This window comes from Aethina tumida, chromosome 5, assembly GCF_024364675.1.
Source record: "Aethina tumida isolate Nest 87 chromosome 5, icAetTumi1.1, whole genome shotgun sequence".
NCBI classification, from domain to species: Eukaryota; Metazoa; Arthropoda; class Insecta; order Coleoptera; family Nitidulidae; genus Aethina; species Aethina tumida.
This window is the reverse complement of record NC_065439.1, coordinates 24,245,731-24,259,652: the sequence shown is the minus strand read 5'-3', so window position 1 is coordinate 24,259,652 and position 13,922 is coordinate 24,245,731. Positions and strand designations below refer to the sequence as shown.

At 35.5% G+C, this 13,922-nt stretch overlaps 1 protein-coding gene across 12 annotated transcripts in view; it reads right to left on the bottom strand.

Annotated features, from left to right (window-relative positions):
* LOC109597627 (muscle-specific protein 300 kDa-like) overlaps positions 1–13,922 on the bottom strand; it is a 118,590-nt gene that overhangs the window by 21,283 nt on the left and 83,385 nt on the right. For all 12 annotated transcript variants that reach the window (XM_049967578.1, XM_049967581.1, XM_049967580.1 and 9 more), the window contains 3 exons: positions 12,624–12,731; positions 8,485–8,658; positions 6–7,802 (listed from right to left, as the gene is read on the bottom strand). In XM_049967578.1, coding sequence (XP_049823535.1) covers positions 6–7,802; positions 8,485–8,658; positions 12,624–12,731 — 8,079 coding nt within the window. The remainder of the gene's footprint in view (positions 1–5; positions 7,803–8,484; positions 8,659–12,623; positions 12,732–13,922) is intronic.

Below are 13,922 nucleotides of genomic sequence, written 5' to 3'. Positions count from 1 at the left end.
CTTACCCAAAATTGTCTCATGTGTCCTCTCTGTCCTGAATGCACATCGATTTTCTTTAATTGTGCTTCAGCGTCTCTGATCCAGTATTCCACCTTGTCACTTAAAATATCGTATATGGACCAAGCTTCCCTGAATGCTGATAATCTTTCAAGTTTGTTGTCGACATCTTCTTGAAGTCTTACAATAATGTCCAATGATTCGCTGAAGGCTTCTTCCAATCCAGAACAGTAGACAAGCTCTTGCAATTTTTGAGCTACACCGTTCAAGTGAATCAATTTGTTGTGATGGTGGGCAATATCGTCAGCCAAAGATTGATATAGGTCTATATATCTGTCATAGTCTGATGAAGTAACGTTGTTTAGCTCAGGTACTCTTTGTTGAGCAACCTGTAGCCATTTCATTTCTTCTCTGGTACCTTGTTCTAAGACGGTCCATCTCGAGGCAGCCAGAGACATTTGTTGGAAACGACCAGATGATTTGTCCAAAATGTTCTTAGCTCTATCGTAGAGGTTATTGTGGAGCTCTGAATGGTGTGCTCTGGTTTCTGAGTCTAGATTTTCTTCTAAAGATTCTAGAATAGCCCGGCAGTGGCTCAGGTTGACAAAGAATTTGCGATGGTTTTGCATTTCATCCTCCAAATGTTCAAGATTTTTCACTGAAATTGAACTCTCTACAAGTGCTTCAGCTATTACAATAATCTGCTTAAATTCTTTAAGAGTCTGTTCATATTCATCAGCTAATGATAACAATTGTAAAGCCTTAACTCTTTCTGTGATAATTTGTTGTTCCAATTGTTTTGTCATTTCATGAACTACGTAAACTTCTTTAGGAATTTCACGCGTTGGGAAGTCCCGCAGTAAGCTCTTAGCTGTTGCTTTGAGATGTACTGCCTTAAGCATGTCAGATCTGTTGTTGTTTTCTAGTTTGTCAAGTTCACTAAGTTTTGTCTGGGGTGATGCATCAGACTCTTTAAGATCACTCAATTGCCTTTGAAGTTTACGAATGTCGTGAGATACCGTATCCACTCCATTAACGAAATCTTCCCATCGTTGTAGATCGCCAGCAGCAAGTTGTTCATTTTCTTCTGTCACTTCTTCAATTACTTTGACTTGTTGTTGTAGTGATTCAATGTAACTTCTCATCCTTTCTCTATCTTCTTCGTTGTAGATGTTGTCAGCACTTTGCATGACCTTCTGCAATTGGTCAACTTTAGCATCAATATTAGCAATTTCTTCTTTGAGATTGTTAAACTCTTGAACTCTTTCTTTTGAAGGTCCATCCGCTGTTTGTTGTCTATTCACGTAGATTCTGTATTCGATGGTTTCTAGCCAAGTTGTTATTGTTTCAACTGTTGTTATTATAGTTTGTTGGATTACGACAACATCACGTTTTTCTACAGCTTGTTGTAGTACCTCCAAGTTTTGCTTTACGTTGTTATCTCTTTGTTCCACGCTTTCGTCAGTAACCACTTGATTCAGAGTAGCCAAATATAAAACATCACTCAGATGTGTTGTCTTTTTAGCATTCTGCAAGTTTTTAAATCTTTCCAAAGCTTGTGCCTGATTCCATCTGATGTCTACATCTTGAAGGACTATAGGAAGTTGTTTTTCACTTTCAATAATTAGTGTAGATTCATCCCTCTTGGGTGGTTTCCAAGTGACTGTAGGATAATTTGGAGGTGACAATGGGGCGTCAGAAGCCGGAGTCAAAGGAGTGTCTGTAACTATTTGGGGAGATTGAACTTCTTCAATGGTCACAGAGGACACGTGCTTATTCTTGCCTTTGGGTTTAATAGCTTGTTTTGGTTTAGGTTCTGTCACAGTATAATGTATTTCAGGTTCATTCTTGACTGTGTTATCTTCAGTTACTAAGGTACTCGTAACCTTACTGTCTTGAGTTGGTTCGGTAACTTTACTCTCTTGAGTTGGTTCACCTTGCCTTTCTTGACTTAAGAATGTACCTGTGGCATCCTTTTTACTAAGTTTCTGAGTTGGTTTTACTGGTTTTAACTGCACAGATTGCACAAGAATGACATCTTCAGTTGTTGTACTATCTGGTTCCTTAACTTGAGATATTGTCTGCTCTTTCGGAATGTCCTTGGTCTTATCTCTACCTTCTGTGGATGGTGTTGTATGAATTGATAGTTCCACAGATGTAACATCGACAGGCAGATCATCTTTGCCAGTGACTTCGGCTTCCGTCAACATTGAATCCACTTGGAAGGACGATGGTTTTGTTGTAAATACGTCCTTTGTGATAATTTCAATATCTTCCGGTGTTATTTCTGGTTTTTGTGGTAAGCTTACGGAAACATTAACCAAAGCTTCTTCTGGTTTCTTAATGTTATCTTCGCCGATGGTGGTATACACTTTAGTAAAGACTTCAGTATCTTCTGGTCTGATTGGAGAAGTATTTCTTGATCCTTTCTTTGCTACCTCTGAGTATAAATCTTTAGGATCCAAATGGTCACCTTCTGCTTTCTTAAATTGAGAGAATAAGTCTTTTTCAATATCTGGTTTTGCATCATCTGGATGTTTTTTACGTTTTCTGTGACGTTTTTTCTTTGATTTATGTGAATCATCCCCATCTTTCTCGGTTTCAATGAAAGTTGTTACAGAATTTTTATCAATTGGTTTTCCATCTACTTCTACATTAATTGAATATTCGTCATCTGAATATTCGGAACCTTCAGATAATGTTTCAGTTGAAGGTGAAGGGTCATTTTTACTTTCAAGCTGATCCGAAGGAGTGGGTGTTATACTAGACGTAGATGTATCTGATGGATAAATAACAGTTGTTTTTACAACCACCTCATATTCGGAAGATGTAGGAGTTTCATCTTTAGATTCTTGCACAGGTACTGGAGAAGTTTGGGTAACAGATTCAGACAATTCTCGTTGAGGAATGATAATTTCTTTTTCAGGAGATTTTGGACGATCTACCTCCATTGGTGGAGCGGATGGCTCTGGTGAAGTTTGTTGATCAGTTACTTCTGGTTGAGATTGCACAGATATTTCTGTTGTTTCAACGGTGACTGGTGATTTTGTCTGGCTGCTGACTTCTTCAGTAATTACTTCGGTGGTTTGCATTGATGTTTCCGTTTTAGGTACTACTTCTTCCGAAGTTTTAACTATTTCTATTTTAGGACTGTCAACCCTTTCCGGTGTAACAGTCTGAGCAGAAATTTCCGTAACTTCAGTTTTAATTGGAGAAGTAGCTGTTTCAACTGTTGAAACTACTATTGGTTCAGAAGGCTCTGGAGAAGTTTGTGTAACAATTTCAGTGGTCATTATTTCGAATTGCGTTGTACTTTCAGTTGTTTCAGGTTTTTCTACATCTGGTTTAAATTCTTCGGTTGTCTGAATAGATGTTTCAGATGTATCTTTAGGTGCTTCAGGTGATGTCTGAGCTGAAGTTTGACGCTCTTCAGGTTTTTCAACACTAACTCTTTCTTGTTCTATAAAGGAAGCTGTTAAATCAACTGGTGACGTTTGCATAACACCCTCCTGAGTTATAATACCTTCCAATACAGGCACTACAGTAACAATAGTAGAAGCTATATCTTTGGGAGATTCGCTTTCTGGTCTACTTGGGACACTTTCTTGGATAACTTTCACAGTACCTGGTTCAGATTGGGTTGATATAGTGTGATAAGATTCATTGGGTGATTGAATTTCCTCATCTTGTGCTTCAACAATTGTGGATGATTCAATGTCTGGTTCACTTTCTGATTGCTTACGTTTGCCTTTCGTCTTGCGTTTTTTAGATTTTTTAGGTTCCTCCATTGGAATTTCCGGGGCGCTAGGTTCATCATCTGTGAAAGCAACGGACTCTCCTATCGGAGAAGAATCTGTAGGTGTTTTTGGTACTTGAGACTCCTCACTATCTTTAATTTTAATCTTCTGTTTTTTCTTTTTCTTGCGACGCTTCTTCTTTTCTTGATCATCATCATCGGCAAGACTTTCATCAACTGTAGTCTTATCAGCTTCATAACCTGTATCTTTTCCTTTTCCAGAATCGTCGTCAGACTCACTAACTGGTTGGAAGTCTTCATGCGTGGGTTTTGGTGTGTCTTCTGAAACTTGTGAATCTTCAGGGATGTTGATCTCCATGGATTCAACGAGAGAAGATGCAATTGATTTTTCTTCGGTTTCCTCTTTTTCACTTGGAGTACTACTGGATGGTTTGTGTTTCTTTTTCTTTTTACTCTTTCGACCTCCGTGGTCCAGATCACTGGGTGTACTTGGTTCTTCATACTCAGCTTCCAATTTTGAGATTATTGGGGTGACAACTGTTTCAATTTTTTCCTGTGTAGAGGGAAGAACGACATGAATGTCCTTTTGAAGAACTTCGGCAGGCACATTCTTATCTTTGTCCTCTTCAATTTTCATGGTTACTTCTACCTTTGGTGTCTTTATGTCACGGTCAATTTGTTTTTCTTCCAGAGACAGTTCAATTTCCACAGCTTGTGAAGGCTCCTTTGGTTTTTCGGTTTTGATTGGTTTTACATCTACATCTTTGAGTTTTTGTGTTTCTTCTAACGATAAGTCAATTTGTACTCCTTGTACTGGGTCTACAGTTTTGGACGAAATGATTTTAGTTTCTTCCAAAACGACACTTTCTACAGGAATTTCTTTGACTAACGTTATTTCCTGTGCTGCTGGTTCTGAGACTTCTTCAGTCTCTATCGGGCTTTGAGTTCTTGGTGTTCCAGGAGATAATTTCTTTGTTTTCGACGATGAGAACTTTCTCTTCTTTTTGCCTTTTGGAGATTCCGAAGATTCTTCAGGAGATTTACTAGATGGAATTGTAGGTTCATGCAACTGCTCCGACAAAATAAAATTTTGTGTTGTCATACTTAAATTTGGTTGTATATCTGGTTCATATGGTGGAGCACTTGGTGTGAAGTCCATTGTGGACTTGATCACAGTTTCGGAAACTGTTTCTCGTATTGGGGCAGATTGAACGCTTACTACTTCACTAGTCTCCAAAGGTTTCGTCTCTTCCGAGTAAGCCTTACTTATAGTAGGTAATTCTAGCTTTTCTGGTACCTTTTCCGCTTCGATTAAGTTAATTGTCTCTTGACTCACTGTGGTTTGTGGGAGTTCAGCAGATATTACAACAGAGCTTGGTTTTGGACTGTCTTTTACCGACGAGGATTCAGAGGCCTGAGATGATGTAGTAGGTAGTTCGGGTGTAACCTTTGGCGACTTCCTTACCAATTCATCGATAACAGGAGATGTAAGTATTTCTTCTTGAACTGGGGATGTGGTCTTTGTTATTGTTTCTGTAATTGTTTTTTCTATTGGAGATACTATAGTTTCTTCTACTTTTTGTGGAGATTGTATAACTGTAGTTTTTACAACTGTTGGCTCGATGGAAGTTTCCAATATTTCGGGAGATTTTATAACTGTAGTTTCTACAATGTTAGTTGCTGAAGGTGAATCTACTATTTCAGTAATTTGTGGAGATGTAGATTTAATTATTGGTTCTGATGTGCTTATTATGGTGGTCGTTACAGTAGTTAATTCTTGGGGTGATTTTACTATTTCTGATGTATCTATAACTGGGGTCTTACCCCTTTCAAGTACCGCAGATTCCCTAGGAATAACAGTTTCTATTGTTTCTTTAGGTTGCTTAGTTTCTACTATTTCGGTAGTTTTCGTTACTTTTGTTTCAGAAGGTATTTCGATAACTTCAAATCCTTCTTCTGGTTGTTTTGTCTCAGTTGTAGTTACTGTTTCTGTAACAATTTGTTTAGTAGTACTTTGTTCAGGTGGTGATATGAGCTCTTCAGAAACTTTATGAATAACTGTGGTCGTCGAGGCGTCTTCAATAGGATGGGCTGTTGTGTCTACTGTAGCAACAGAAACAGTTTTATCAGATTCAGTACTAACTTTTAACTCGTCTTCAGGAGTCTTTTTGCCTTTCTTTTTCTTTTTGTCCTGTTTACTGGGTGTTGCGGAAGTACTAGGTGCTTTTTCGACACTACTTTCAACGCTACTAACTGCAAGCCTTTCATTATCTAAGAAGGAGCTGACGATATTACTAGTAGCGATTTCCTCTGTGGAAGGTTGTGCTAATTCGGCTGGTGCAGTGTGCGTCTCTACAACGTACCTCTCTTCTGGTTGACTAATAACGGTCGTTGTTTCAGGGGCGGTTTCTACTACAGTTGTTTTTGAAACAGATGGTTCTCCGAATTGTTTGTCTTCTACTATTTTACCATCTTCAGTTCTTGTAACGTTAATGCTGACACGTGGAATACCTTCTTCTGTCACTTCCACTTCTTCAGGTTCTTCAATAACTTCTTCCGTAACATGTTCCTTTCCATCGATAATAACTGTTTTTCTTATGATACGTCTGGTCTTTCTGATGATTCTTCTAGTTACTTGTTGGACAACTGCCCTCACACTAGAACTTGAAGTGTGTATTTCGTTACCTTCTAAAGTAATTTGACCGCCTTCAACAGGTAATAACTTATTGTGTTCACTGTCCACTAGTGTTATGTCACCTTCATGTAACTTAATACCTTCAACTTCAACTTCATCTGGCTTGATGGCATCACCCACGTAGGTGTAATGTGTCTCAGGTTCAGACTGGAATTCTTGTACATTTATCTCACCACCAGGTGCTCCGGATATAACTTTTCCTCCGTATTGTTGACTGGTAAGTGTGGCCTTCTTACCATCACCACTGGCGACCGTGGTGCTACTTTGCTGTCCCTTAAGTGTCACTTGAGAGAAGCTTTGTGTCACAGGAACTTCACCCTCCTTTACCGTTGTAAACGTTGTGAACTGTTGCTGTTGTTGGAGTGACTCTTGATGGCGTACCACGGTTCTGTGCAGCTTCTTGACGATTATCCTTTTGGTGCCGTCAGCGTCCACTATCACTTCGGTTGTGGTTTCATCCGGTTCCACGAATACTGTTTCAAAAGGTTGATTAGGGTTGGCATTGACTATAGTCAAATCGGTTGTTTTAGTTTCGGATTCGGGCCTCTTTCGATAGTTGGCCTCAACGGTGAGGTCATCGTCGGGTTCTTCCACAATCGGTTGTGGTTCGGACGCCATTGGTGCGGTCGCAATTTGGATCGTTTCCAGGCCACCGGATACGGTTTTGGAGATGACAATCGTTTCTTTTTGTTGTGGCAACGGTTCCTCCAGACTTTTCGAGAGTTCGGCCTGGATTTGCGCGTCGACTGGCACGTTGTATGTTACACTGAAGTCTTTGGTTGGCGCTTCTTGAACGACGGGGGAAGATAGGCTCCTTCCTGTTTGTGTTTCAATGTGTGCAGTGGGTTGAGCAACCCTTTCTGTGGTTATGAATTCTTCAGAAACCTTCTTTGTGTCGGTGTGAATGGGAATTTCTTCTACTGGCATGGAACTTGAGTCCAAGGTGTTCTCCAAAGACAAGTCTGGGGTGCGGTTTGCTTTTTCCTGTAATTCAATCAGGTGGACGCGAAGAGTTTCAATTCTGGCCCTTATTATGGTCTTCTGTTCTGCAAATATGACAATAAGAGTTTTCAGCTGTTGCAATAGGCTTTCCACTAGGTCTCGGACTTCGGGGGATTTTTTGAGTTCCTCACAAACTTTGGTTAACTCCGCTAGTTGCGCCTCCTTTTGTTGAAGATCGCGACTCAATTGTTCAGCGTCAGATATTGAGTGTTCTATTTGTGATTCCTTATTTGGTAGGACAAAGTTCTCGATGGTCTTGCGAGTGGTTTGCAGCCAAATTTCTATTTCAGTCAGTAGGATTTGATACTGATTTACTTCTTCTTTCTTTTTCAACTGCAAATGTTGGGCGTTCTGAAAATTAAACAATGTTGATGAAGATGACGATAATTGGCAAAACTAATTGGATGAAAAAAATGTGAACTTAGGTTTATTTTAAATTACCATTCAGGCTAATGACTTGTCTATAAATATCGGTGTCCACTGAGCGATTGATTTAGGTGTGTCGCGACGAGAAATAATTGTAAACCTTTAAATTAGATCATACACCTGATTCAGTGTATTTATAAACACTTCCGTCATTCTTAAGCCGAGGCACGCGACAAGTCACATACTCCACAAACCGATCTCTTTAAAGATTTCTAAATTTATCTAAAGTTATGTAATCGGGTTTGGATGTCTTCATTTACAATGTAGATAGAAAATAAAACAATTTTATTGCTTTCTGGTGACGGTTTACGATGGACGTTCCAGATGAAGAAGTCCATAATCACAATAACCACAAAGCAACAACGTAACATTTTCTAGGTTTCATCAGTGATGTTTTAAATTAAATATTACCGCACGACATGGATATGTAAAAAATATAACTGAGGTAATGAATCTATAAATAAGCTACAACGTTCAACTGGGGTTTATTATTTTGTGGCCTATTAAAATAGTTGTTTAGTGGTTACGGCTTACTTAAAATAAGTGCTATTGAAAAATACAGCTGCTTAGAAATTATTAACGGTGAGAGGTTGCTAAAATTACTCACCGTTATAAGGATTCTTCCGTCCTCCGCTTGGGATAGAAGGGTGGCAATTCGGGTTCGTATGCCGGCCAGAAGTGCTGACAGCGTTTGGGTCTCGTGATCCGAGGTCAGACACACGATTTGTCCCTCTAGGCGGATGGCTTCGGCCGCATGTTTCTTCAATTCTCCAGTTATGTGCTAAAATTAATTAGAAAATGTTAATTTGTAGTAAAATTGAAAAGTAACATGCGCATTTCTCATCATCAAAATAATAATAGCAAGAAGAATATCTCTGTCAACTATTTTGTATTGGGTGGGGGGAAATTTTTGTTTAATTTAACTCTTTGTATAAATCAATTTAAGGAGACCATTAACCATCTTCTCACATTCCTTGAACTAATTTCAACAAATCCCATTTTCTCTAGATTGGCCTTCATTTAATCAATTTTTATTGTCAAAAAAAATGTCTTGGTCAAATGAAAATTTTCAAAATTTCTTACAGAAAAATTAATTTTAAATTTACACAATACTGACTTTTGAGGTTTTTCTTTGAAATTTTTATTAAAAAATTATTTTATACTGTATTCCTTTCTTTTAGAAAGCTCATCTAAAATATTATATTTTCAAAAAAGAAAAAAGCAAATAGAAAAGAAACGTTTTTTCAGAAAGCTCATCAAAAATAGAATATTTTCAAACAAAAAAAAAATTTTAATAACGTAATTTTTCAATTTTTTATAAATTTTTAAAAATTTTGTAATTTTTATTAAATTTAATAAAAAATATTTGTACTTTTTTAATGATTTCTCATGTATTTTTTTAATACTCTATTACTCTACTATTAATTTTTAATAATTTACCAAAAAGTTTTTTTTAATATTTCGTTTTAAAAAATCTTATTTTAAAATCAACAGATAAAGTTATATTTATTATTGTTCATTAATAAAAATAGAATTTATTTTGTTTTGTTATTAAAAATAAAAATTGTTAATCAATTGATTGTATGATTTTGTTTATTTAAAAAATATAAAAGCTTTTTGTTTTTATTGTTAAAATATTTACAACTTTACAAAAAAAAACTTTCAATTAATAAATGTGTTCAAAAAAATTTCAAGAAAAATGTCAAAAAATCAGTATCTTTTAAATTTAAAATTAATTTTTTTCGAAAATATTCTATTATTGATAAACTTTCTGAAAAAAATAGGTTAGATTAGGTTTCTATATTTTTTTTGAAAATATTCTATTTTTGAAGAACTTTCTGAAAAAAATAGGTTAGGTTATGTTATGTTTCTATTTCTTTTTTTTTTAAATTATTCTATTTTAGAAGAGATTTCTGAAAAAAAAAAAAATAGGTATACAGTATAAAATATTTTTTTCATAAAAATTTCAATGAAATATCTCAGTCAGTTGTTTAAATTTAAAATGAACTTTTTCAAATTTTTCAATTGATCAAGAAAAGTTCTTTATCACACCTAAAAAAAATTGTGAAAAATTCAAAAATTACGTTATCAAATTTTTTTTAAATTCTACTCTATATTAATTATCGAAATATTTGGAACTCATATCATCCATTTTAGCAATAAATTTGTTTTAATTGTTTAATAAAATAAAAGAGACTTCCCTGACAGTTTGGAAGTGCATTTTATTTGACTCAAAAATAAAAATATTAATTATTGAAACTGTATAAAATTTAACATTAGAGTTTAACAAAAAATAAATATTTAAATTTATGCTAACATCTTTACTCTAGGTACAATTTATATAGATAATTTATTTGACTGTTTTTACAAAAATACAACGTTACATTTCTTATGTTTGCCAAAATCATTAATCAAATTATATTCAAAAATCTCGCAGCATCATCAAGGAAAAAACACTGGAAGAGGTGTTATTGCATAACAGATACTCCTCACGTTTTTAATTATAGCTATTTACTCCTGCAATTGGCATCCAATAAACAGTTATATACATGTGCACAATCAATTAATTAAAAATACCACTAGTGTTTAACAAATTCAATATTTACATTACTAGTTCATTGTTATTTTTAAACAACCTTGACTGTGAATAAAAGTTTTGGAAAACTTACTTTTCTGGTATATTTTTGTTGACTGATGTTGTAATGGTTGTTTAAAAATACACTTTATTAAGAATTAATTGGAGCAGTAAATAAATTTGCTGTCTGTGATAAGTTATAATAAATTATCCTAACAATATTGCGCGTGTAAAGTTCATTATTATTGTTTAATTCTGGTGATAAGTACACTGACAACGTTACAAATTTCTTACTTATGCTGAGGTGAAATACTTATTAGTTGTAAATTTGTTATGTGACTGAAATCCTGAAGAGATTTGTTGTTAAATTACTTAGAAAAAATATAATCATAAATTTGCTCATATGGATTGCAAATATGAGGTCATAATTTTTGAATATAAACTAACGGCATTAAATCTTTGTTCCACCCACCGAAAGCCTGCGGGCGCAAGAAGTGATTGCAGCAGGTGAACGAATAACTTCTCAGCCCACAACAACAATTAACCGAGATCGCAATCAAAATTTACCTTCTAGTATTAACACAAAAAAGGTCCAATTCAAAACATCACCAACTGTCCACAATACAGTCACTGTCAATCAGTCAATCACAAAATAACAAGTGATCTGAGTGACCGGCTAATCGTTTCGGCTCAGCATCGGGCGCATCTGACTAAGCAGGTCGGCGACGGACTGACCAACGGCAAGGCGAACCGCGATCTCGCCGCCTGAAATCACCGACGCCGTTTTGTTTACGGCCTCGCCGACCGAAGAATTGTTGAAGTCCGATTTGTGCGACACGCACCTGATCGAAGACGCTATTCTTACGCGAATTTCTAACGGGTTAAGGAACCCATGGAACGTCCATCAACAGCTGATTCGTTGCGCAATCCGTTATTGGATGCGACGCCCGTCGTTGAAAGTGGTTCAATTTGGGGGCACCATAAATTGTTTCTTGCCCGAGGTTGGGTTACTTCATGGTGGATTGTTTTCGTCTTTTTGTAAATGTACTTTTCACGCCCCGGCAACGGTTTAAATTTAATACGTCCAACAATGATAAAACACTTTCTAAAAAACTGTCGGCGTTTCAACCGCATCCTTCCTCCTCACTACTGTTAAAAATAAACGTGCACCAAACGCAACAAGTTAATTGAGGGGAGCTTAATTGCGATAAACAGAGCAATTTCGAATGAAACAAATCTCTTCGGTGGACTTCATTCATCGATAAAACCGGGTCGTAAATTTTGGCCCACTCGTAAAAATAGCACCGCATCCACCGAGTCCCAAACGTGCAATTCAATTTATACAAAAATTCAGTTAAAATTAATGCAAACCAGTTTATTTATAGATGTGGTGGAATACATTACAAATGTAAACTGCCAAAAGTTAGCATGGAGGTCATCGGTATAAATAAACAGTGATGTCATAGCTGCTCGTCGAAAGGGAAATAAATAAAAATATTGAGGCCCGAGGCAACGTGAAGATAAGTTGCATGGAACTATGAATAATCGAAATTCTTGAATCAGTACTAATCGAATATTATTGTTTCTTCGAGGTAACATTAAATCATCACGTCCCGATGTTTTCGTATCCGCTGATAAGAAACCACGCACGTTGCGATAAAATTGAATTCTCACAGTTGTAACATCGACTGGTTACAGTTCAGGTACCGATCCTGCATAAAATTTTTTGACTCTAATGACTAAATAAATTCCGCAAAGCGGGACGTAAACTTGAAAACACTCTATATGAACATGTTCGACCATATGGTCTGTGGCTTTTGCAAAAATGGGTTAAATCATCATTTGTATTCGCTATGAGGTCATTCTTGCGACCAGATTTAGAAATAAACTGCTTCGAATTCATATTGATGACAATGAGAGATGCACAGACACAAATGCATTTGTAATTCGTTTTATTAGCGTATTAAACATTTTTTTTAGTGTTATAAATATTTTGGCGTCCACACGTTATAGTACTGTGCCAGGTGACAAAGGAAATAAGGCGCCGCGACGCCGAGTCTGTCAATTTAAAGTATCGAATATAAATATATTAATAGATGCATACGTATAGTAAATAGTAATATTTATTTTAAGAGATATACAATAAAGAATTGAGGAGAATATACACTTACCTCTAAAGCTGCAATCATGTCATTGTAACCCTCACTGGGCAGATCTCCAATACTCAATTCTGTAGTCTGTAATGCTTTTTGTAGGACTCCCACACTATCTACCATTTCCTGTAGAAAATATTATTGTATTAAATTAAATGTTTGTACCAAAATTTTGCTAAATAAATTGTCATATTTTGACGTCATGTGAACTTAAGCAGCTTGTAAGCACATGCAATTTTTGTAAAAACCATGACGAATTCTGTAAAACCGTGCAATGTTTCGTAGAAAATTTACAACAATTATACAAATTTATGAAAACAGGTTGAATAGATTTGAATAAGTAATAATTCAAATAAATATGTACACACTAATGTAAAAGCACAGACATTTTTTTGACATTTGGATAGACAATTTAAATAGACAATGACAATTTTGGTATTTTAGTTAAAATGGTCTGAAAATAAGTCTTAATTACCCAATAACTGATCCCACCTATTTATTATTTTTGGCAAATCATTCATATTTGAATTGAATTCTTTTTGTCCATACATTATTTTTATTATTTATATTAAGCCAAAAATTACACTGAGAGTCTTTTGAAGTGGATAATTTGGATTATGTTAAAAGTCATTACATTTTTCCAGTCAGTACTTAGTTGGATCTCCCTTACTCTACTAAAAATCATAATTTCTTAATCCACAGCTTGCCATGCTTCTTTAAGAGATCTTCCAAATGTTGAAGTTGGTGGCTTTGAAAATATTTTCAAGTCCAGGAAATTCAAATTATTGACTTCAAAAGACATGCAGTGTAAATAATTTCTTGTAATTTGATCAAACCAAAATATTCTCACCAATTTAGAAAATTTAGATACGAGAACACATTAGAAAGCCAAAAATTACACGAGAGTCTTTTGAATTGTATAATTTGATTTATTCGCAATATTTTTCCAATCTTAGTTGGTCTCCAAATATTGAAGTCGGTGGTTTTGAGTGTAAATTAAAAATATTTTTAAGTCTATTTAATCCAGGAATTTCAAGTCATTTACTTCAAAAGTCGTGTAGTGTAAATAATTCCTTGTAATTTGAATAAACCAATATTCTCACCATTTCACAAAATTTAGACACGAGTACATAGGTAAACACATTTGAAAGCATTATGGTACCAAAATCCGAAAGAAAAAGCTGCACCCAACAGACAGCCTACTTACCAAAACCTGGAAAAAGCCTCAAAACTCAACACGCCACCAAAAAGCAAACATATATTTAATACCTAGTATTATATTTATTTATATCACAATCTTATATATTAGTGAAATGA